General features: G+C 37.8%; 1 protein-coding gene and 1 long non-coding RNA gene across 2 annotated transcripts; both read left to right on the top strand.

Annotated features, from left to right (window-relative positions):
- The first annotated feature begins 3,767 nt into the window (after window positions 1-3,767).
- Window positions 3,768-8,545, top strand: LOC112573857. The gene is made up of 6 exons (XM_025254504.1): window positions 3,768-3,899; window positions 5,070-5,388; window positions 5,548-5,753; window positions 6,390-6,490; window positions 6,734-6,934; window positions 7,152-8,545. The coding sequence occupies exons 2-5, from the start codon at window positions 5,073-5,075 to the stop codon at window positions 6,855-6,857; spliced, it is 747 nt and encodes a 248-aa protein (XP_025110289.1). The 5' UTR covers window positions 3,768-3,899; window positions 5,070-5,072; the 3' UTR covers window positions 6,858-6,934; window positions 7,152-8,545.
- A 6,553-nt stretch (window positions 8,546-15,098) lies between these two features.
- LOC112573230 lies at window positions 15,099-16,031 on the top strand. The gene is made up of 3 exons (XR_003101187.1): window positions 15,099-15,201; window positions 15,429-15,627; window positions 15,904-16,031. It is a non-coding gene; the product is annotated as an uncharacterized LOC112573230 (long non-coding RNA).
- The last annotated feature ends 10,161 nt before the right edge of the window (window positions 16,032-26,192 follow it).

Raw genomic sequence — 26,192 nt, forward strand, 5'->3', positions numbered from 1 at the left:
CCATTGAATTTACCATCTATTTTCAGCATTGTCCTATGAACAATTTGGTTTTCTTACAGATCTACATGGACAATGTCTTCTTCAACAGACACTATCTGAAATTTCCTCCCTCGTCGTTCTCTCACATCAACATCTACGGAGACGTCAACGTGACGAAAGTCGAGACGTGGTGCAAAGAGTGACTGAGGACAGCTCTGTGTACAGCTGTACACTATGTTTAGTAGATTAAATACTTCTACGATTAGTTGATAGTATCTTATTACAAAAAATAGCATGCTATTATATTCAGCCTTAGCAAACACTCATCTGCACAACTACTATGCGTCTTTTAAATTGTAAATTTTAATGTGTAGAAAAGTGATATTGTATACATTCTTACATTTCAGAGTACATTTTTATGTCAAGATCTTTTGAGGCAGAAGAAAATTTGATTGATAGCTCGTGTACACACAAGCAAAGGAACAAAATATTTCTCTGCTATCTGCTAATATCAGAGATGCACAATATATAGATATGTCTGTGCACGCGCGCACGAATCCTCTCTAGCATGCGAAGTGTATGACGAAAACAAAGATAAATATCTTATTTCATTTGTCAAGAAATGCTCAGTTCAATATTATCACATTCAAAATATGATTTCTTGTAAACGTACTCAACGATCCCGACACTTCTGCCATCGTAGGTAACATTGAAATCGTCAACCTCCGAGGTTTTTAGACTCACTGGCAGGTGTGTGGATAGTTGTTACTGTCAAAGAGGTGGCCTTGTCGACCTGCTTTAGTCTTTGGTAACAAGACAAATCACACAGGGCCCTGTCAAGGTTTTAGAAGATGAAGAAGGATTTGAGTGATTATTTTCAGCCTTTTTCTGTTATCTCCAGTGTTGTCCATAGGAATGGGAATCCCATGGGAAACGTCCCATGGGATGGGATGGGATGGGACAGCACACATTTGCATTTCCCATGGTAGTCGATACTTGATATTGCAAAATAAATTTACTGTTATTTCATTCATCAAGGATTTAAATCTTTCCTCTGAATCATCTATTGTATGTGAAGTAGCAGGAATTATAGAACAAAAGCCGAAAAGTGGTTTTCAGTGTTGTCCATAGGATTGTTAATACCATGGGAATCCCATGGGAAACATCCCGTGGGATGGGACGGGATGGGACAGGCATAAATTGCCATGGGATGGGATGGGACGGGATAGAAAAAATGTCCCATGGACAACCCTGGTTATCTCACAGCCTACGATGAGTCTTTCTGTTTTTTATTTTTTTTTTTTTTGACAAAAATATAAACTTTCTTGCATTATTCCTGTGATGATATATTAGAGCTGGAGGTTTACAATGTTTTGCAAGACTAGAATGTCACTGAAGCAGTTCTCACTATTTCTGCGATTCCACTCTAGCTGACCATGAGCCATTATTTCCATCTGTAAGCCATACTGAGCACGGGAATCCCATTCTCACAGCCTTCCAGACAGACTATGCAAAGAACAATTCAGACTAACAGGCGGTTCTATTGTTCATTTTATCATGTTAAAATTTGATAGCTAAAGCTTTTTGTGAAATCTAAAACACACTGCTGTGCACTGTCGAGGGGTAATGAACAAAACTGTTTGTGTCCAGCATGGAAACCCCACTGATACTTTGAAGGATTTATTTACATCGTCCTTGTCGAATGTCTGTTTCCATACCATTGTTGGATTGCTTCTTTCTGGGCATCTATTTACTCAGAAAGCTTCAGAGTTGGATCGAGTAACAACAAGAACTAAACAATAGGTTTGTAGCATTCAAAATGTTGAGAGTTTAAAATGTATTCACAAAAAGTTTACTGTTTTGGTTATACAAGTGGCGGGTCATTGGTCTCTGTCATCTCCCAGCCTTCATCCTTTGTCCGCTGGAACTACTGTGTAGCCGACAGACATTGGGTTGTCACCTTCAACTTTCTCCAAGCCTACAGTTCCCCCTGTTGTTTACCAAAATCTCTCGATGATCTCCTCTTATGTCAATGGTGGACTTCAGGTAGTTGTTTTATGTCATGTACTTTGAAGTTTTATATCTATTTTGTACTTACTTAACTTTTCACATTTGATCAACTAGCACGTTTACAATGTATCTGTCTTTGCGAAGGAAGAAGTGATATCCCCAAGCTATACAGATCAGCAAGGAGATTTCTTGGCTTATTTTTGCCCTTTAACTTTTAACTTAAGATGAATTCAATACACTGGTTTTTATTTAAGCATTGGTCGGTAACCTTTGGTCATAGCAGTTAAATTTACTTTCATACATTTAGTAGTATTGATAGATTGGGTCTCGAATTTACACAGATTCTTCAGACAATGCCAACAGATTTGAACACTTCAAGTAGTTCGTTTTGTCAACAATATTCATTTAATTAAGAAAGATATTTTATTCGTGAACTTTGTAAACATGTTTAGTCTTACATATGTCTATTATATGATCTTTCTCACCAACAGACTATAACTCTAGAAACACATAAATCTCTTACTGGACAAAAGTGGAATATGTATTGGCACAAGACTATGCCCATGAAATAAACACTAGTGTCCTGCATCGGATACGCAAGGAAATCACGAAGTCATGAAAATTAAAAGCAATAGTTTAAGCTGACGAATCTATGTTGCGAAATAATACAACAAAAAGAGATAATATTACAACGCTCGTTAATCTTACACATATTGTTTAACACAAACACTTACACGTGCACACACTCTCTTCCACACACACATATATATATATACACACAAACACACGCGTACACACACACACACACATACACACCTGCTTCTCATTCTCCTTCTCACACACCTTCCCTCACACCTACACACGGACCAACACTCATTACACGATCTAAGATCAACAACTGGCTTGTTCATGCCTAAGACTAACATTTAATAGCAGAAAAACATGTTTTGCAAGAGGAAAGCACCGTGTCAACACCAAGTGTTTTATACAAATAAATATTAAAAAATTGCTTACACCGACTTTTTGTAATGTGAGAGAACTGATATTGAGTGTTAGGTAACGACTTGTAAATATAGAACAATCCATTTCACAACATTTTTATGCATGAAGTCCGTTTAGCTGACGAGAAAAGTTGATAATTTTTATATTTATAAATAACAACAACAAATTAAAATCAAAATATTAAATTTATTGAGAACAATTCATAAGTACAAAACAATATATATATATATAAATCTTTTTCTGATTTTTACATTTTGTTAATTATAGATATATCATATCCATGTTTGTAGTACCGTGTACAAACACACTTAGATCGCTGTAAAAACTGTTGAAACTAAAACAAGTTCCTGTTTCCGAATATCCACTGGTCTACTCAGTTCCACTCAGATGCTTGATTCTGCCTGCGTGCAGTGCCAACAGGACAACAATAGCCAGGGTAGTTACAGCTGGACCTTGAGTGAGTTTGTAATGCGATATAAGCATTTATTGTTGTTATCAATTATCAGTTTATAGCTGCAAATGCATCTGTGAGTAGTTGGAATCAGTTCACAGGTATGCAAACTTGTTAACTACTGTTTTCGATGTTATATTGTGTCGTATTTTATCGTATTGTATTGCTGGATTGAAAGCCTTCATTGAAGACTAAGTGGTGGACCTTGGCTATTGCAGCACTCGATTCACATTAGCTGGATGGTGAAACAACTGTGCGAGTGTTCCTTTGTTATTTACAGTTGTGCTGGCATTATAAACATTACACCAGTCAATGTTATTTTGAACTCACCACCATCACCCACACCCTCATCCTCGCTGTCCTCGCAGATAAACACAGGTGATAAAACGCATCAGACCATTAGTAAGAACTCCTTTAAGCTGGAGTACACATCGTGGTTTTATTCTATCTCAAACAAGTAAGTAAAACTTTGTTGATAAAAACTTCAATGTAAAGAGCAACTAGAGAAAGGAAACAGTTCCTATGTTTTCACTTTTCTACGTTTATTAGAATAAAAAGGTTTCAAAGTAGACACAAATGTGTAAACTTTTCTTTTCTGCCTCCAGCCATCCGCAAAGTAACTTTTGTATCCACATCCTACAATTTAAAGTCACAGCAATTCACTTCCTATTTTTGTAATTAATTCTCGTTCCTCTCTAATATAAATGTATGACCGATGTAAGGAAACAGCTTTAAAAATTACAGTGTTACAACCACAATCATGCATGTTTTGGTAAGGTTTTGATATCTTTTCCAAAGAAAAATAATGCTGATATAAATAGGTAATATTTGTGAATCGAATTCAGTATTACGTAGGCATACATTGTAACCATACCTAAACTTCTGTTTCTGAGCCATGGCAGTGAACGGGGCAGTGGAGCAGATCAACCGGACAAACCAAAATCAGAAATAGCAATTTGAAACAAACAAAAATTACTATACACTCTGTAGTTTACGGAAGCCATTATTCACAGAAAAACTAAGAAATAAAAACACAGAATCCGCAACACTTTGTCACATCATGCCGACTATGGGTCGAGTTCATGAAGCGCCATCTCGGGAAAGTGAAGGTCCTGTATCTTGTCTTGTATTTTTAGATGTAGGTCTTGATTTACCTCTGGAACGACAGTTATAAATCAATGCCAATCATTAGCCTAGAAACAGAAATAAAGCAATATCAATGTGGTCTGGACACTGTCCTAATCTCGGAGACCAGACGTTTGTGATTAATTAATAACTTACCAGTTTCGCCCTGATGATAACGACACACATTCCATGATACATATGGCACAGCCTGTCTTCATTGACACTCATTTTTCACACATCAGTAAATCCAAGCACAATCTAAATTGTCGCTCCTGGTGATAACACAAGAGATAATTTTATACATATAAACGAAAAGATACTAATCGCTGATTGATTCAGGTTGAGGGTTTCTCACCGATGGCGTGTACATAGTAGATAGTATGTACATAGTACATAGTCGCTAAAGGGCGTTTATAATTTAATTGATACTAATGCTACATATCTTAGTCGTTATCGAGATGTAACCGAATTTTGCTGTTTCAGTTTTATTGTCTGTTTTCAGATCATGAGTCACATGACAGCCATGGTTGCTGCTTTTGTTTTGTTTTTCTTTGCTACCATGACAACACATGCAGTCGTCGCGATGATCGCCGTTAAAACTTACCAGAAAGCTAACGAGCAGTCGTTGACTGAACAGGAAATGACGCTATCAACAAGGTCCGTGATCCATTGCGCCTTCAAGTGTAGGCAATACTCACACTGCACAGTGTTTGCTTACGACCATCAGCTTTCATTGTGTTTACTCCGCTCATCCATGTCGGCGACGACAGGTTCTGCTAACATCAGTACAGACAACCCACTGTCGGTGTACAAAGACGCTGGTGAGTTGTGTCCCTTTACTAGTGAGTACCGTTCACATGTCCGACAATGTAGTTGGTTGGTGTTCATGTGTTACTCGCCTCCGTAAAATCTGAAAGTTGAAACCTTATTGCGTGTTATTGTCCTCAAGCAAATTTCTTACCTGGTCATCATCTGCACAGATCGTCGTTGTCCGGACGACTCACTTAACATAAGTCACGGGTCAGTGACCATACAACGGTCTCTGTGGTCAGTGGAAGGAAACGTCACCTGTGACGACGACTACTTGCTCCTTCAAACTGTGACGTCAGCGGTGACGTGTTTGGATGATGGAAGCTGGACGTCGATCAACGCTCAGTGCCTGAAGAGGGTGTGGAGGTACCCCGAGGTAAAAAAACCAACACTCTAGAGACAAAAGGAAGACAGACACAAAACCCAAACACTTATTGGTGGTAATGTGATGACATTGTTCTATAATAGTTTTACTTATTGACATCTGTGATTTGTTATTCATTAATGTGTCCGAGAAAGATCCCCCATGTTTCCTGACACACTGTCCCAGTAAATAAAGAGATATTAGACATACATATAGTGCTGCGTGTCTTCAACGATGCACCTGTACTGCCTTTGTAAAGTAGCAACTGAGATATTTTGTGAATCTTTCTTAACCATAGTGGATGATTTTTAAACCTAGGGGTTAGTGGCCCAAAGTCTCTTTCACTTATTTGTGATACAAAATGTATAACAAACTGGTAGTGCAAAGCAGTGTTAAGAGCTATGCCGTCATTAATATAATAAAATACACGCAAACTTTATCACAAATACTTAAGTGGGCTTAAAGCTAAATTTACTTAAAATAGCATAATACACTGACAAGTGTGACTGAATTTATGGCTTACAGACAGACATTACAGTGATAGAATAGTGTCTCCAGTTGAAAACAGTTCTGCTTTGGACTTCACTCAAAAACAAGGATGGAAAATATTTTAACCACAGAATACTAGAATGTTCTATTTCTCAACAGACAGATCGACTAAGTCCAGACTCTTTCATTTTTCCCATACCTGGGACAGTGATCGAGGGGTGGTCTGTGTGTGTGAATGGAGTTCCTACTATCAACACCAGGTGAGCAGTAAAATAAGTCTCACCTTTGTAAAACTTAGTGAAATACACAAATACTCGGAATTACTGATGTTTGTCTTCTAAAGTTTATTTCTCATTGCTTGCAATGCGTGCGACAATTCATATTTAAAAAAAAATAATTCGTGTGTGCGTGTGTGTGGGTGAGTATTTAAAAAATAGCCTTTTTTCTAAAATCAGAAGTGAAAAATATCATCTCTAAATGACTGGCTTGTCTCCTTTAAACAGAACAGCAGCCGAGATTTTTAGCGGTTCCAACATTAGCCGTCCAGTCCACACAAGCTGGCGATTTGCTGGTTACGTGGACGTCAATGACATGGTCAGGGCTTATGGGGAACAGAGACGTTTGTGATGAACCCGCCATTCCCCTTGCTGGTCGGAAAACCGTTTTTCTTAAGGATGGCAGTGAGAAACTCCACCATTATTGATGTGAGACCCTTTAGATTATTGTTATATAAAGGTGTTGTAGTTCAGTATCTTTAAACAACTCATAAAAACACCTCACCAGGTCCACAAATCACAGTGTCTCTGCAGTTAGAACGGCTTCGAGCAAGCAGACAGAACAGTCTGTCCTTTATATTATCTTCGTTTAAATGCGCGATCTTTGTTAAACAAATATACTGTAAACAATTTGTTTTCCTTACAGATCTACATGAACGATGTCTTCTTCAACAGTCATTATCTCAAACTTCCTCTCTCGTCGTTCTCTCACATCAACATATACGGAGATGTCAACGTGACGAAAGTCGAAACGTGGTGCAAAGAGTGACTGAGGACAGCTCTGTGTACAGCTGTACACTATGTTTAGTAGACGAAATTCTTCTGCGATTAGTTAATAATATCTTATTACAAAAAATGAGTATACTATTATATCTTAGCAAACCCTCTTCTGCACAATTACGATCGCGATACTTGTGCTATCTTAGGGAACATTCAAATCGTCGGCCTCCAAGGTTTTCAGACTCAATGACTGGTGTATGTTCTTACAAATCTTACTGTCAAAGAAATAGCATTCCCAACGTGCTTTAAGAAGAAGGATTTGGGTTTTTTTTCAGCCTGTTTCTGTTATTTCACAGCCTACGATGAGTGGCAGTGTGTTTTTATGACAAATATAAACTCACTTGCATTATTCCTGTGACGATATATTTGAGCAGGAGGTTTACAAAAACAAATGTTTTGGAAGACTAGAATGCACTGGAACAGTTTTCACACCACTTTTCTATGATTCTACTCTAGCTGACCATGAGCCATTATTTCCATCTGTAAGCCATACAGAGGGAGGGAATACCATTCCCACTGCCTTCCAGACGGACTTCAACAGAGCCATTCAGACCAGCAGGCGGTTCTATTGTTTATTTTATCATGTTAAAATTTGATACCAGAAGCTTTGTGTGAAATCTAAAACACCATGTTGTGAACTGTCGATGGGTAATCAACAAACCTTTATGCGTCCAGCATGTAAACACCACTGATACTTTTAAAGATTCATTTACATCGTCCTTGTCCAATGTCTGTTTCCATACCATTGTTGGATTGCTTCTTGCTGGGCATCTATTCAGTCAGCAAGCTTCAGAGTTGGATCGAGTAACAACAAGAACTAAAGAATAGGTTTGTAGTATTCCAAATGTTGAGAATTTAAAATGTATTCACAAAAAGTGTACTGTTTTGGTTATACAAGTGACAGGTCATTGGTCTCTGTCATCTCCCAGCCTTTGTCAACTGGAACTACTGTGTAGCCGACAGACATTGGGTTGTCACCTTCAACTTTCTCCAAGTCTACAGTTCCCATTATTGTTTACCAAAATCTCTCGATGATCTCCTCTTATGTCAATGATGGACTACAGGCAGTTGCTTTATGTCATGTACTTTAAAGTTTTATATCTATTTTCTACTTACTTCACTTTTCACATTTGATCAACTAGCACGTTTACAATGTATCTGTCTTTGCGAAGGAAGTGATAACCCAAGCTACACAGATCAGCAAGGAGATTTCTTGGCTTATTTTTGCATTTTACCTTTGAATTAAAGATTAATTTAATACACAGGTTTTTATTGAAGCATAGGTCGGTAACCTTTGGTTATAGCGGTTAAATTTACTTCATACATTTAGTAGTATTGATAGATTGGGTCTCAAATTTACACAGATTCTTCAGACAATGCCAACATATTTGAACACTTCAAGTAGTTTATTTTGTCAACAATATTCATTTAATTAATAAAGAAATTTTTTTCGAGAAATTTGTAAACATGTTTAGTTTTACATATGTCTATTATATCATCTTTCTCATCAACACACAATAACTCTAGAAACACATAAAAACTCTTACTGGACAAAAGTGGAATATGTATTGGCACAAGACCATGCCATGAAATCACCATTAGTGTCCTGCATAAGATGAGTAAGGAAATCACGAAGTCATGAAAATTAAAAGCAATAGTTTAATTTCACGAATCTATGTTGCGAAATATTATAAAAAAACAGTTGCCATCAAACAACTCAAAAATCAGATAATATTACAAGGCTATATAACGTCAAACATATTCTTTAACATCTGTACTTGAAGCTGAGAAAGGGAGAGGTGCCACAGAACTGGAAGCATGGATGATCCGAAAAAAAAAAGAAAACAGTTGAAAACTGTTGACTAGTGAGTTCTTCCTGTGATGGTGCTGCTCCCTAGTTTGGCAGCCTGTCCTCTTCTTCATTATAACGGTTCCTCAAACACAGATTCTCTCAAACACACACTCAAACACACATGCACACACTCGCTTACACACGCACCCGCACACAAACATACAAACGCTCGCGCATACACACACATACACACAACTGCTTCTCATTCTCTTTTTAACCATCTTCCTTCACAGCTACACACGACCAACACTCATTACACGATCTAAGATCAACAACTGGCTTGTTCATGCCTAAGAGTAACATTTAATAGCAGAAAAACATGTTTTGTTGTAATGTGAGAGAACTGATATTGAGTGTTAGGTAACGACTTGTAAATATAGAACAATCCATTTCACATCATCTTTATGCATGAAGTCCACTTAGCTGATGTGAAAAATTTATAAATTTTATAATTATACTCATCAAAAAATTATAGTCATTGTATTAAATTTATTACAATACATTAGTCCCAACAAAATGTATATATATATATCTTTTTCTGATGTTTACATTTTTCTTAATTATAGATATACCATATCCATGTTTGTAGTACAGTGTACAAACCCGCTAACACAATTAAAATATGTTCAGCATCTACTTGTCACATTGTTGCTTATGTTGCATGTTAACATCAAATACACTAGAATGATTAATATATGTCATAAGGCACATTGTTTTTAGAAACATCTCGAAAATTCATGGTTGTTTGATTGTTAGAAAGCACTGACAATTTTTACTGTTTTCGTATCGTGCACAGATTTTACTGTTTATTTTGTTCTTACTGTAGTATAGTGGTAGTGCGTACTTTCCTCCTCCTCCTCCTCATAATCATCAATCATCAATCATCATCATCATCATCATCATCATCATCATCATCATCATCATCATCATCATCATCATCATCATCATCATCATCATCATCATCATCATCATCATCATCATCATCATAACAAGTTTCTAAATTAATGTTTTCGGCTTGTTTGCTTTTCCTACTTAGAAACAGGTTTGTCAGTTCTAGCTTAAATAAAGCAGTTATTGCAACTTTTACTGATCACCATTTAATATAAAATAGTTGATTACAATATAAACACGTGACTTCATTGATTACATGAGCGCATAAGAGGACGTGTGTGTGTGAGTGTGTTTTTGTTTTGTGGCTTTTCACTTTCTGTCACTACTACTACACTGATATCAGTAACCTGGAGAATCAACTGTGAAATACAATGTGGCAATTATTTACTATTTCAATAGATTTTCAGACACATGAAACGCTGTAAACAACGCCATCAGTCAACAGCTTCTTTGTGTATGTGTTCAAAATGATGACTGAGGAAAAGGCCGAGAAGGAAATGGATTTGTGACTTATAATCACAGACCCGAGGCGGTTGAATAGGCCGCCATGTTGTGTGACCTCTGAACTGTCGCGATAGCTGACTGTCCGCCTCCAGAGTTGAGGTTATCAGTTCACTGGCATCCTGGATTTGTAGATCACGCAGTGATAATGTGTACACAGGAATAATGGAACGAACTGGAGAATACAAGCATGACCGATGATAAACTGTATTTTAGAAACAAGATGTCAGACCATCGATTTCCTGCCGTACAGACCCTCGCACACACTAATAAAGTTAATGATCTATATGCAGCTTTATTTTCCATAGATTTTAAGGTTATCGTGCTTCTCGAAGATTTACACCTTGCAATCAGGGTTCCCCCTGTCTCCACATTTGGTGACCAATAGTTCGCCTGTCTCACAGTTTTCTCTCACGAAAATGTCTGAAAACACTTATGCTTCATGAGCAGGCTTGAATCCTTGTAAATATTTTAAACGTATCTCTCAGTGGAGCCCAACTAGTTTCTGCCACCCAACAGCCCAAAACACTTCATCATCATCTTAGCATTTGCCGTATGATGATTAAATCCGTTACCGTTTACATTTTAACGGGTTGTTAATTGGTCACTTTTCTTTGAACCCTAACCCAACCCAGTCTCTATAACAAAAGGGTCATCATAACGACCGCATTAAAGGCCTTCCTCGAAGACTGAGCTGAGGTGGTGGGCATTGTCTGTAGCAGTCATTTATCCCTGTTAGCTGGATGATAAAAACAAGTTCTCTAATGTTTGTCTTTCACAATGACGTAGATTTTATTAACAGTCCAACCAACCAAACACTACCTTCACTTCTAATTCTTCTCTCATGTAAACACAGGTGCAAATTCGCCACAGAACCTCAGTGAAGAAAGCTTTCAGTGGAGAACATCTCGTGGTTCTCTGTCAGCAGACATCATCAAAGAAACTGTTTCTGTACCCACGCAACATGAGGTTGGGTCTGAGGATGGATACTATCTCCAAGTAACTTGAGAAATCATTCATGTTAAAAGCACGAGGAAGAAAACTGACTGATACGGATATTCATCAATTTCATCGAAGATCCCTTTCCCTCCTTTTAACCTTTCATCACCACGCTCTCCCCATGTAAACATCGAACGCATGCACTCAAGTTTAGTAAACAAGAAACATTAAGTTCGTAGTGTTGTTTACAAAACTCCGTCTGTCACTTGGCTTGAACGATTCCTAGAACTTCCCTACTCCACAACTACCTTATCTGACATTTCTTCTACTCACTAACCAAAGCGTTATTAACTCTTTATTTTATCGATATAAAAGTTTATGGGTGGGCAGTACCTCTCTCTAAGTATTTCTTAGTATCAAGCGGATTGCCATTCTCCGCCAGCTAACTACAGAAGAAAAAAAAACTCTCGTGGTGAAAGAATTACCTTAGATCGTTGGAAAGAATTGATATAAAGACTGCAGACTACAAAAACCGTTGAAACTAAAACAAGTCGGTGTTCGTGAATATCCACTGGTCTATGAGTTTTATCAGTTCCACTCAGATGCTTGATTCTGCCTGCGTGCAGCGCCAACAGGATAGCAATGGCCGGTGTTTTTACAGCTGGACCTCAAGTGAGTTTGTAATGTGATATTAGGATTTATTTGTTGTGGTAAATTATCAGTCTATAGCTGCAAATGCATCTGTGAGTAGTTGGAACTAGTTTATAACAATGCAAACTTGTTAACTACTCTTTGGGATGTTACACTGTCGTATTGTATTGCTGGATTGAAGGCCTTCATTGAAGACTAAGTGGTGGACCTTGACTATAGCAGTACTTGATTCATGTTAGCGGGATGGTGAAACAACTGTTCGAGTCTTCCTTTGTCGTTTACAATCTTGCTGGCAATAAAAACATCCCACCAATCGACGTTATCTTGAACCCCTCACTACAGCCACCCCACTCCCAACCCTACCTCATCCTCACTTTCCTTGCAGAGAAGCACAGGTGAGAAAGCGCATCAGACCAATAGTAAGGCCACTGGAGTACATGTCGTGGTTTTATTCGATCTACAAGTGAGTAAAAAATTCTTTGATGAGAACTTTAATGTTTTAGTACTTTTTTTCAAATGCACAGAGCGTCTAGAGAGAGGAGACAGTTTCTATGTTTATAACAATCAAATGGTTTCACAGTAGACACAAACCCTTCTTTTCTGTCATCAGCCATTCGTAAAGTAACTTTTGTATTCACATCCTTGAATTTAACTTCACTGCAATTCACTTCTTATTTTTTAAAATTTATTCTCATTCCTTTTTAATATAAATGTATGACCCACGTAAGCTTTAAAAACTACAATTTTACAACCAAAATCATGTATGTTTCGGTAAGGTTTCGATGCCTTTCCAAAGAAAAATAATGCTTATATAAATACGAAATATTCTGAAACGACTTCAGAATTACCTATACAAAGTAACCATACTTTAACTTCAGTCTCTGAGCTTAGGGCAGTGAACGGGGCAGTGAAGACGATCAAGCAGGCAAACCAAAATTTAAAAAAAAAACAGAAATATTATTATGAGACAAACAAAATTTACTAAACACTCTTTATATGATGGAAATCATTATTTAAAGAAAAGGAAAGATATAAAAACACAGAATCCACAGCACTTTGTCGCACACGCTGCCGACTATGCTTCGTGTTCATGAAGTGACATCCCGGGTAAGTGAAGGTCCTGTATCTTGTCTCCTTGTACTTTAAGTGGTGCCCGGACTTTGTAGGTGTTGCTTTACGTCTGGAATGACATTTAGAAATCAATGCCAATCATTAACCTACGGACAGAACAATATAAAGCAATATCAACGCGGTCTGGAAAGTGTCCTAATCTCGGAGACAAGACAAATGTAATTAATTAATAACTTCCCAGTTTCGACCTATGATGACGACTCACATCGCAGTAATAAGTATGGCACAGCCTGTCTTCATTTACACATTCTTTTCACACATCACTAAATCCAAACACAATCTAAATTGACGCTTCTGTTGATAAAATGGGAGATAATTTTATACATGGAAACGAAAAGATACTAATCGCTGAGTGATTCAGGTGGAGTGTTTTTCACAGGTGACGTGTACATAGCAGAACGTGTCGCATGGGGGCGTTTATAATTTAACTGATACTAATACTACAGATCTTAGTCGTTATTGAGATGTAACCGAAGTTTGCTGTTTCAGTTTTATTGTCTATTTTCAGATCATGAGTCACATGACAGACATGCTTGCTGCTTTTGTTTTGCTTTCGTTTGCTATCATGACATCACATGCAGTCCTTGCGTTGATCGGCGTTAAAACTTACGAGAAAGCTAGCGAGCAGTCGTTGACTGAACCGGAAATGACGTTATCAACACAGTCCGTGATCCATTGTGCTTTCAAGTGTAGGCAATACTCACACTGCACAGTGTTTGCTTACGACCATCAGCTTTCATTGTGTTTACTCCGCTCATCCATGTCGGCGACGACAGGTTCTACCAACATCAGTACAGACAACCCGCTGTCGGTGTACAAAGAAGCTGGTGAGTTGTGTCCCTTTATTAATGAGTACCGCTCACATGTCCGACCGTGTAGTTGGTTGGTGTTCATGTGATCCTTGCCTCCATAAAATCTGAAAGTTGAAACCTTTTTGCCTGTTATTGTCATCAAACAAATTTCTTATCTTTTCATCATCCGCACAGGTCGCCATTGTCCGGACGACTCACTTAACATAACTCACGGGTCAGTGACCATACAACGGTCTCTGTGGTCAGTGGAAGGAAACGTCACCTGTGACGACGACTACTTGCTCCTTCAAACTGTGACGTCAGCGGTCACGTGCTTGGATGATGGAAGCTGGACGTCGATCAACGCTCAGTGCGTGAAGAGGGTGTGGAGATACCCCGAGGTAGGAGACTCAATTTTTCATATTAAAAAACCTAAGAAACGAATTCTAACTCCAGCGACAAAAGGAAGACACATACTTTTTGCTGGTAATGTGCTAACATTGTGCTATGATAGTTTTACTTATTGACATCTGTAATTTGTTATTAATTTATGTTGCTGAGAAATGATACAGTATTACAGTTTCCTGACTCACTGTCCCAGTAGATAAAGATATATTAGTCATACATGAAGTGCTGCGTGTCTTCAACGATTCACCTGAATTGCATTGTAAAGTAGCAGCTGAAATCTTTTGTAAATCTTTCTTAACCATAGAGTGGATGATTTTAAGACCTAGAGGTTCTTGGCCTAAAGTCTCTTTCACTTATTTGTGATACAAACAGTATAGAAAACTGAAAATACAAAGCAGTGTTAAGAGCTATACCGTCATTAATATAATGAAATATACTCAAACTTTATCACATAGATAAGTGTGTTTAAATAAACCAAAATGTACTTAAAATAGCATAATATACTGACAACTGTGACTGAATTTATGGCTTACAGACAGACATTACAGTGACAGAATAGTGTCTCCAACAGTTTTTATTTAGACTTCACTTAAAAACAAGGATGGAAAATATTTTAACCACAGAATACTAGAATGTTCTATTTCTCAACAGACACATCGACTAATTCCAAACTCTATCACTTTTCCCATACCTGGGACAGTGATCGAGGGGTGGTCTGTGTGTGTGAATGGAGTTCCTACTAGCAACACCAGGTGAGCGGTAAAATAGGTCTCACCTTTTGAAAACTTTGTGAAATACACAAATACTCGGAATCACTGATGTTTGTCCTCTATCGTTTGTTTCTAATTCTTAGCAACTCGTGCTGGAATTCCTATTTTGAAAAAAAGTATTCGTCTCTGTATTTAAAAATAGCCGTCGTTTCCAAAATCAGAAGTGAAAAATACCATCACAAATTGACTGGCTTGTCTCCTTTAAACAGAACAACAGTCGAGATTTTTAGCGGTCCTTATAGTAACCTTCCAGTCCACACAAGCTGGCGATTTGCGGGTTACCTGGCAGTCAATGACATGGTCAGAGGCTCATGGGGAACACAGGAGGATGTGAAGAACCCGCCGTTCCCCTTGGTGGTCGGAAAACCGTTTTTCTTAAGGATGACAGTGAGAAATTCCACCATTGATGTGAGACACTTTAGATTATTTTTCTATAAAGATGTTGTAGTTCATTATCTTTAAACAATTTAACTGCTAATTGAATGAAATAAGTTTTTATGTCAACTATATTAAAACAAGTTAGCTGTTGACAGCTACACGACCTCACCAGGTCCAAGGACCACAGTGTCTCTGCAGTTAGAACGGCTACGAGCAGACAGAACAGTCTGTCCTTTATATTAGCTTCCTTTGAATGCGCCATCTATGTTAAACATATGTCCTGTGAACAATTTGTTTTTTCTGCAGATCTACATGGACAACGTCTTCTTCAACAGACACTATCTGAAATTTCCTCTCTCGTCGTTCTCTCACATCTACATCTACGGAGACGTCAACGTGACGAAAGTAGAAACGTGGTGCAAAGAGTGACTGAGGACAGCTCTGTGTTCAGCTGTACACTATGTTTGGTAGATGAATTCTTCTGCAATTAATTAATAGTATCTTATTACAAAATATTAATATACTATTATACTCAGCCTTAGCAAACACCTATCTGCACATTTACTATGCGTTGTTTAAATTGTAAGTTTTAATTTGTAGAGAAGGGATATTTTTATACATTCTTACAGATTAGAACACCTTTGTATGTCAAGGTCTTTTGAGGTAGAAGAAAATGTGATTGATAGAGTTGTACACAGAAGCGAATAAACAAAATATTTCTCTTCTAACATTAGAGAGGTGTGTGAGGAAAATAATGATGAATATTTTATTTGATTGTTAAAGAAATGCTTTGCTCAATATTATCACATTCAAAATATTTCTTGTAAACGTACTCAATGATCCCTATACTTCTGCCATCGTAGCTAAAAAAGAAATCTGTCTTTGCGAAGGAAGTGATATCCCCAAGTTATACAGATCAGCAAGGAGATTTCTTGGCTTATTGTTGCCCTTTAACTTTTAACTCAAGATGAATTTAATACACTGGTTTTTATTTAAGCATAGGTCGGTAACCTTTGGTCATATCAGTTACATTTTTCTTCTTATGTTTAGATAGTCTTGTATAGATTGGGTCTCGAATTTACACAGATTCTTCAGACAATGCCAACAGATTTGAACACTTAGAGTAGTTCATTTTGTCAACAATATTCATTTAATTAAAAAGGAAATTTTATTCGTGAACTTTGTAAACATGTTTAGTCTTACATGTGTCTCTTATATGATCTTTCTCACCAACAGAAAATAACTCTAGAAATACATAAAAACTCTTACTGGACAAAAGTGGAATATGTATTGGCACAAGACTATGCCCATAAAATAAACACTAGTGTCCTGCATAAGGTGTGTAAGGAAATCACGAAGTCATGAAAATTAAAAGCAATAGTTTAAGCTTACGAATCTACACACACACACATTCAAACACACCTGCACACACTCTCTTACACACACATATATATATATACAAACACGTACTCGAGTACACACACACACACACATACACATACGCGTGCACACCTGCTTCTCATTCTCCTTTTCACACACTTTCCCTCACACCTACACACGGACCAACACTCATTACACGATCTAAGATCAACAAATTGCTTATTCATGCCTAAGACTAACATTTAATAGCAGAAAACCATGTTTTGCAAGAGGAAAGCACCGTGTCAATACCAAGTGTTTTATACAAAGAAATATGAGAAAGAAATTGTTAACACCGACTTGTAATGTGAGAGAACTGATATTGAGTGTTAGGTAACGACTTGTAAATATAGAACAATCCATTTCACAACATCTTTATGCATGAAGTCCGTTTAGCTGATATGAAAAATTTACAAATTTTATAATTATACTCAACAAAAAAATTATAGTCATATTATAAATTTATTATATACATTAGTCCCAACAAAATGTATATATATACATCTTTTTCTGATTTTTAAATTTTTCTTAATTATAGATATAATTATAGATATCCATGTTTGTAGTGCCGTGTACAAACTACCTAAAACAAGATAATTTTAGCATCTACTTGTCACATTGTTGCTTATGTTGTATGTTAACATCAAATACACTAGAATGATTAATATATGTCATAAGGCACATTGTTATTAGAAACATCTCGAAAAGTCATGGTTGATTGATTGTTAGAAAGCACTGACAATTTTTACTGTTTTCGTAACCTGCACAGATTTGACTGTTCATTTTGTTCATTACCGTAGTATAGTGGTAGTGCGTACATTCCTCCTCCTCCTCCTCTTCCTCCTCCTCATATTAATCATCATCATTACAAGTTTCTAAATCACTGTTTTTGGCTTGTTAGCTTTTCCTACTGAGAAACAGGTTTGTCAGTTCTAGTTTAAATAAAGCAGTTATTGCAACTTGTACCGATCACCATTTAATAAAAAATAGTTGATTACAATATAAACACGTGACTTCATTGATTACATGAGCGCATAAGAGGATATGTGTGTATATGTGTGTATGAGTGTGTGAGTGTGTTTTTGTTTTCTGGCATTTCACTTTCTGTCGCTACTACTACACTGATCTCAGTAACCCAAAGAATCAATTGTGAAATAAAATGTGGCAATTATTTACCTTTTCAATAGATTTTCAGACACATGAAACGCTGTAAACAACGCCATCAGTCAACAGCTTCTTTGTCGAAGGGAAGCCTAGACATTAAATAATAATAAATGCTGGCGTTCAAAATGATGACCGAGGAAAGGAAATGGATTGTTGACTTACGATCACAGACCCGAGGCGGTTGAAGTAGGCCGCCATGTTGTCCATTAATTGCAAGTCGAAGATTGACAACTTGCAATCAGGTTCGCACTGTCCCCACATCTGGTGACCAATAGACCACCTGTCTCACAGTTTAGAGTCAGTTTTCTCTAACGACAGTATGTGAAAACAATTATGCTTCATGAGCAAATTCCCTACTCCACAACTGCCTTATTCAACACTTCTTCTACAACTTGTTATTTTATCAGTATAAACGTTTGTGGGATGGACAGTCCGTTTCTCTGTCTTCCTTAGTATCAAGCGGACCGCCATCTTCCGCCAGCTAACTACCAATGAAAAAGCTCTCGTGGTGAAAGAATTACTTTAGATCGTTGGAAAGAATTGATGTAAAGACGGCAGACAACAAAAACTGTCGAAACTAAAACAAGTCCGTGTTTGTGAACATCCACTGGTCTACTCAGCTCTGTTCAGATGCGTGCAGCGCCAACAGGACAACAATGTCCAGGGTACTTACAGCTGGACCTTGAATGAGTTTGTAATGCGATATGAGCATTTATTGTTGTGGTCAATTATCGTTGTAGAGCTGCAAATGCATCTGAGTAGTTGGAATTAGTTCATAGTTATGCAAACTTGTTAACTACTCTTTGAGAGGAGTTGCATTGTGTTGTATTGTGTTGGCGGATTGAAGACCTTGATTGAAGACTAAGTGGTGGACCTTGGCAATTGCAGTAGTTGATTCTTGTTAGCTGGATAGTGAAACAAGTGTTCGAGTCTTCTTTGTTGTCTACAGTGGTGCTGGCATTATAAACATCACAACAATCGACGTTATCGTCAACCCCCCACCATCACCCACAACCACACCCACCCACTCTTTCCTCGCACATAAGCACAGGGGATAAAATGAATCAGACCATTAGTAAGGACTCCTTTAAGCTGGAGTGCACATCGTGGTTTTATTCTATCTCAAACAAGTAAGTAAAAATTCGTTGATAAGAACTTCAATGTAAAGAGCGGCTTAGAAAGGAAACAGTTTATATGTTTATAACAATTAAGTGGTTTCACAGTAGACGCAAATGTGTAAAAATTTTCTTTTCTGTCATCAGCAATCCGAAATGTAACTTTTGTATCCACATCCTACAGTTTAAAGTCACTGCAATTTACTTCTTATTTTTGGAATTAATTCTCATTCTTTTTTAACAAACATGTATGATCAATGCAATGAAAACAGCTTTAAAAATTACAGTGTTACAACCAAAATCGTATTGTTTTGGTAAGGTTATATAAATACGAAAAATTTTTGAAACGACTTCAGTATTATGACGCATACATAGTAACCATACCACAACTTCAGTCTCTGAGCCCACGGCAGTGAACGCGGCGGTGAAGCAGATCAACCAGGCAAACAAAAATCAGAAAAAGACATATTATTATGAGACAAAAAAAAAATATACTAAGCACTCTTTATTTAAAAAAAGGAAGAAATAAAATCTGCAAACACAGAATCCACAACACTTTGTCACACACCTGCCGACACCGGTCTAGTTCATGAAGCGCCATCCCGGGTAAGTGAAGGTCCTGTATCTTGTCTCCTTGTATTTTTAGTGGGGCCCGGACTTTGTAGATGTTACTTTACCTCTGGAACGACAGTTATAAATCAATGCCAATCATTACCCTAGAGACAGAAACATAAAGCAATATCAATGTAAACTGGACACTGTCCTAAGCCAGGTGACAAGACAAATGTGATTAATTATTAACTTCCCACTTTCGCCCTACGTATGGCACAGCCTGTCTTCATTTACACATACCTTTCCACACACCACTAAATCCCAACACAATAGGTTGTCGCTCCTGGTGATAAAACGGACATAACTTTATACATGGAAACGCACTAATACTAATCGCTGATTGGTTCAGGTGGACAGTTTTTCACAGGAGGCACGTAAATAGTAGAGCATGTTGCAAAGGAGCGTTTATAATTAAATTTATACTTATACTAGAGATCTTAGTCGTTATCGGGATGTAACCTTGTTTTGCTGTTTGGAGTTTTATTATCTATTTTCAGATCACGAGTCACATGACAGCCATGCTTGCTGCTTTTGCGTTGTTTTTCTTTGCTACCATGACATCACATGCAGTCCTTGCGTTGATCGCCGTTAAAACTTACGAGAAAGGTAGCGAGCAGTCGTTGACTGAACCGGAAGTGACGTTATCAACACAGTCCGTCATCCATTGCGCCTTCAAGTGTAGGCAATACTCACACTGCACAGTGTTTGCTTACGACCATAAGCTTTCATTGTGTTTACTCCGCTCATCCATGTCGGCGACGACAGGAGCTGCTAACATCAGTACAGACAACCCACTGTCGGTGTACAAAGACACTGGTGAGTTATTCCCCTTTACTAGTGAGTACCGTTCACATGCATTCTTCTGTGTACGTTTATTTTTCGCCGAAAGTGGAAGCAGTTTGCCCGTTGTTGTCGTGAGCTGTACGAGTTCCTAATCAGGTCATCATCTGCACAGGTCGCCATTGTCCGGACGACTCACTTAACATAAGTCACGGGTCAGTGACCATACAACGGTCTCTGTGGTCAGTGGAAGGAAACGTCACCTGTGACGACGACTACTTGCTCCTTCAAACTGTGACGTCAGCTGTCACGTGTTTGGATGATGGAAGCTGGACGTCGATCAACGCTCAGTGCGTGAAGAGGGTCTGGAGGTACCCCGAGGTAGGAGACAATTTTATCTGAAAAAATAACCGAATTCTAACTGTAGTGAACAGAGGAAGACATGCATACTGCAATTTCATTACAGTGCTCCATAAAGTTTTTAACTATTGCCGTATATGATTTGTTATTACATTATGTGGCCGAGAAATAATACTGAGAAATAATTATTCTTAGAAACATTCCTAAATTTCCTGACACACTGTCCCAGTAAATTAAAAACAAAAAAATCGGTCATTAACGATGCACCTGTATTGCCAATGTAAGGTAGCAGCTGAAATCTTTTAAAATCTTTCTTAACCATAGAGTGGATGATTTTAAGACCTAGAGGTTCTTGGCCAAAAGTCTCTATCACTTATTTGTGATACAAACTGTATAGAAAACTGATAATGCAAATCAGTGTTAAGAGCTATGCCGTCATTGATATAATGAAATATACAAAAACTTTATCACATAGATAAGTGTGTTTAAATAAACTAAAATGTACTTAAAATATTATAATATGCTGACAACTGTGACTGAATTTATGGCTTACAGACAGACATTACAGTGACAGAATAGTGTCTCAATTGAAAACTGTTCTGCTTTAGACTTCATGCAAAAACAAAGGATGGAAAATTTTTAACCACAGATTACTAGAATGTTCTATTTCTCAACAGACAGATCGACTAATTTCAAGCTCTATCGCTTTTCCCATACCTGGGACAGTGATCGAGGGATGGTCTGTGTGTGTGAATGGAGTTCCTACTAACAACTACAGGTAAAATAAGTCTGATATTTCTAAAACTTTTTTTAAACACACAAATACACGGAATCCCTAATGTTTGTCTCGTAACGTTTATTTCTCACTCTTTCCAACGCGTTCTTGAATTCTTATTTCAAAATAAATTATTCGTGTGAGTGGGCGAGTATTTAAAAAATAGCCGTTGTTTCCAAATTCAGAAGTGAAAAATATCATCTCAAATTGACTGGCTTGTCTCCTTTAAACAGAACAGCAATCGAGATTTTTAGCGGCTCCAACATTAGCCGTCCAGTCCACACAAGCTGGCGATTTGAGGGTTACCTGGTCGTGAATGACATGGTCAACGGCTTATGGGGAACAGAGACGTTTGTGATGAACCCGCCATTCCCCTTGCTGGTCGGAAAACCGTTTTTCTTTTTTAAGGATGACAGTGAGAAACTCCACCACTATTGATGTGAGACACTTGAGATTATTTTTCTATAAAAGTGTTGTAGTTTCTTATCCTTAAACAATTTAGCTGTTAATCTAAAGAAATAACTTTTTTCTGTCAATTCCATAAAAACAAGTTAGATGTTGACAGCTACAAGACCTCACCAGGTCCAAGGACCACAGTGTCTGCAGTTAGAACGGCTACGAGCAGACAGAACAGTCTGTACCTTTATGTTAGCTTCCTTTGAAGTCGCCATCTATGTGCAGCATTGTCCTGTGAATAATTTGGTTTTCTTACAGATCTACATGGACAATGTCTTCTTCAACAGACACTATCTGAAACTTCCTCTCTCGTCGTTCTCTCACATCAACATCAAAGAAGACGTCAACGTGACGAAAGTAGAGACGTGGTGCAAGAAGTGACAGAGGACAGCTCTGTGTACAGCTGTACACTATTTTGTGGATGAAATTCTCATGTGATTAGTTTATAATATCTTGTAATATCTTTGATTTATTTTGATTTGATTTGAAAGTAATTAGTGTGCTACAACCTCACACCATTGTATTCAGTCTTAGCTCACCTGTATGACTACTGTACAGATAACTCAGTTTTTGCCATATATTTTGCTTTTGCCTGCAACCAATTGTTTTATTCAACAATATTTGTTGACCGATGAGGTATGGTTATGGGAGTAGATTTCACCTCAGTGGTTCATGACGAAATTCAAACATAATGGCACTCAGACTCATTCAAGCCCTTTCAACCATGTCCGAGAATCTTTACACAAAAGGACCATGCCAGGTTCACCAGGGTCACCAGAAGTGTACATTGCATCCCGGCCAGTGCCATACAAGGCTGCGAAGACAGCAAACAAAGTAATGTTCCTGTCGTGTTGCAGTCGCAGTTATGTCTGCCGACCAGCGCTGAGTGATTCACACAATATGAATGTTCATCTGGCCTGATTGACAGCCATTGCTTTGTGGGTTGCTCAGTCATAACTGTTTAAAATTTTCACCGCGGCTGTTCGATCCGCTTGATTGCGTCATCTTATTGCTAGGTACCTAACACCCCAACAAAGGAAAAAAACGACCGAGCGCACCTTTCATCCTATTAATTTGAGACTCTGTTCTCTTAATTGCGCCATTATCTGTCACAAAAATTTTTTTCGATACTTCAAAGCAGTTACAGGAAGTTGAGACAAGTACACAAAACTGGTTAAGAACACAAGGTTATTAGCTCCAGCTTACTTAAGAAAGCACTAGGAAGAGAAGTGACTGAAATGGATGTTCATCAAGTTCGTTGAAGATTTCTCTCCCTTCATGTACCCTCACATCTCTACTGGACTCTGGACTTGTCCTGGATCGGGACTCATCGCTTCCAGGGAAGACCATCTAGGATTGAAGTCCATCGTGCTGATGGACCCAACATCTACAAAATCTTAACATTCATAGTGATCGTTTCTATTTACCAAAATACTCTTTCCTCATTCCCGTTCACAATGCTCAGTTTTAACTGATTAATTCGAGTGTTTTTTGCCAATATTAATTTTGTGGGACCAGCAGTATAAAGTGAACTTCTATTTTCTGCCACAAACTACTAAAGAAAACCCTCTCGTAGTGAGTGCAATAATTTTAATCGCAAGAAAGAGTTGATGTAAAGACGACAGCCATCAGAAATTGTGGAGGCTACAGCATCAGTAGATACCCTGGCCTGTGAGCTCCATCAGCTCCATTCAGTCGTTAATTAATTCAGCCTGCGTGCAGAGCCAACAGGACAACAATGCCCATTGTAGTTACAGCCAGGCCTGCCTAAATAAAATTGCAATGCGATGTGAAACTTTATTTTGTATCTTCAATATTATTGTAAGGCTGCACATTTCTCTGTAAGAGGTTTGTAATTATTTACAGCTTTGCAAGTTTATTAACTGCGCATTGGAACGAGTGATATTGTATTGTACAATTAATTAATGTTGTTCCAATATCGGAACTGCAGCAGACCTCTGTTGCTATAGTTGTCTTTAAAAATATTTATCTAATAATTATTCAAACGATCTAGTCAAGGGTGCTTACAAGTTTGATTCGCTAACCAAAAGCGGAATGAATTCTTAGTGCTTCTTTATTGTATTAAAATAAATACACGGGAATGATGTTAGTTTTATGGTCTGAATGCGTATAAACAAGGTAAAGAGCTTTTTGATGCCAGGGATGGAGAGCTTTGCAGAAAATTGAGAAGATTAAAACGTTTTGCTTTTAAACTGCTCAATAAAAATGTCCTGTGGAAGAAATGTGTAAACAAACAAAGAAAAAAAGAACACACACTCACAAAGAAAAAAGTGCTAAATATGTTTAGGTTTAAAAAAAGAGACAGAGTTATACCAAATAGGTAACATCTGTACAAAATATATTTCACCGATTTGCTTTGGGTATTGTTGGAGTATCACAATGTTAGTAACACTGGCTAATTAGCGCGCCTATTAGTAATCAGTGTCTATATATAGTAATCTAAATATTCAGGGTACATAAATTATTCAAGCATCCTGAAATTTCATTCAGTACTTAGTTGTTGACATGTGTTATACCCAAGTTATAACATATCCCAAGTTTACAGAATTAGATGTTCAGTGCTAGAGGAAGATATTGATGGACACGTTTACTAAAACATACATATTTGATTATTTGTTTATACAACATAGCTTTTGAAAAAAAGTAACTGTATTTTTTCAGCAACGTTATCTACAAATTCAATATACAGGTAGTCCTCGGGTTACGACGGTCTCGAGTTACGTCGTTTCGTGGTTACGACGCTTTATACCAGTGGTTCTCAAAGTGTGGTCCGCGGGCATAAGTCAGGTGGTCCGCGGCTGACAGTCGTCATATGTCAGCAAAGTGATGTTTAAAGTGATGCATTCCTCGCAGTAACATTTTAATTACAAATAGCGAGGCACATAGTTTTATGTCAACTTATTACTATACTACTGTCACAGAAATACATTTAGTTTTGAATTAAAATGAAACAAATGCGGCAATTTAAATTTGAAATGCATAGTACAGAGTGATTTTTAGGCCTTGGTGGTCCGCCATAGCTTTTACTTAAGTAAAGTGGTCCGCGGTCCGAAAAACGTTGAGAACCACTGCTTTATACGACGCTCATTCCGACTTACGAGGTTTAGCGTCGTAAGTCGAACTGTACGTGCGCCTCATTCCACGTGCGGCGGAAGTCATAGAGTCCAATAAAATACTGTGAAAGTGGATATCATAAGGCAGTCTGAGAAGGGGAAACAGCAACAGAAATTGGCAGGTCATTAGGTCTTAGTCGTTAGACTGTCGCTACGATTATCAAGGATAAAGATCGCATCCTTGAACATGTGACAGGATCTGCTCCTACGAAAGCCACAGAGATAACAAAACGTACTGTACTACAATATTTTACTGTACTGATGTTTATTGATAATTATGTAGGTTGCTGTGTTAGGATAGGTGTTTGGATAGGCTTAGTGTTTGCAGTACTATACTGTTATTATGGTACAGTACTGTATGAACGTAGGATCCGACTTACGTCGAAATTCGGTTTACGACGCCACGTAAGAACGGATCAAAGTCGTAAGTCGAGGACTACCTGTATAAGTTATTCATAAATTTTAATCATGAAAGTAAGCAGCCGCTAAGTGTTGAACAAGGTAAAGGCTTGCAGTAACAAGTTAAAAGTGGACAAAGCTGTTGATCGCAGTGCGCGCGGTAACAAAGGTGTTTATTGTAATAAATTTAATGTAAACAGAACAGGCTATTGGGAACTATTGTCAGGAGTCTGTCATGCTAGCTAACCGTAGCAAACTTCTGTAAAAGGATGTCAGGGTTAGTTAAAGTACACATGTTGATATTTGCACTAAGGAAGCCGCACAATATGGCGAATCTACAAAGCACAAAGGCGCTCTCTTCATCGCCCGTCAATAAGCAGT

This window comes from Pomacea canaliculata, linkage group LG10, assembly GCF_003073045.1.
Source record: "Pomacea canaliculata isolate SZHN2017 linkage group LG10, ASM307304v1, whole genome shotgun sequence".
Lineage (NCBI taxonomy): Eukaryota > Metazoa > Mollusca > Gastropoda > Architaenioglossa > Ampullariidae > Pomacea > Pomacea canaliculata.

Excerpts from the sequence above, each read along its gene's own strand:
- LOC112573857 (XM_025254504.1), top strand. The coding sequence starts at position 5,073 with ATGAGTCACATGACAGCCATGGTTGCTGCTTTTGTTTTGTTTTTCTTT. Across the intron at positions 5,389-5,547 it reads GTCGGTGTACAAAGACGCTG|ATCGTCGTTGTCCGGACGAC; the intron begins GTGAGTTGTGTC and ends TCATCTGCACAG. Across the intron at positions 6,491-6,733 it reads GTTCCTACTATCAACACCAG|AACAGCAGCCGAGATTTTTA; the intron begins GTGAGCAGTAAA and ends TCCTTTAAACAG.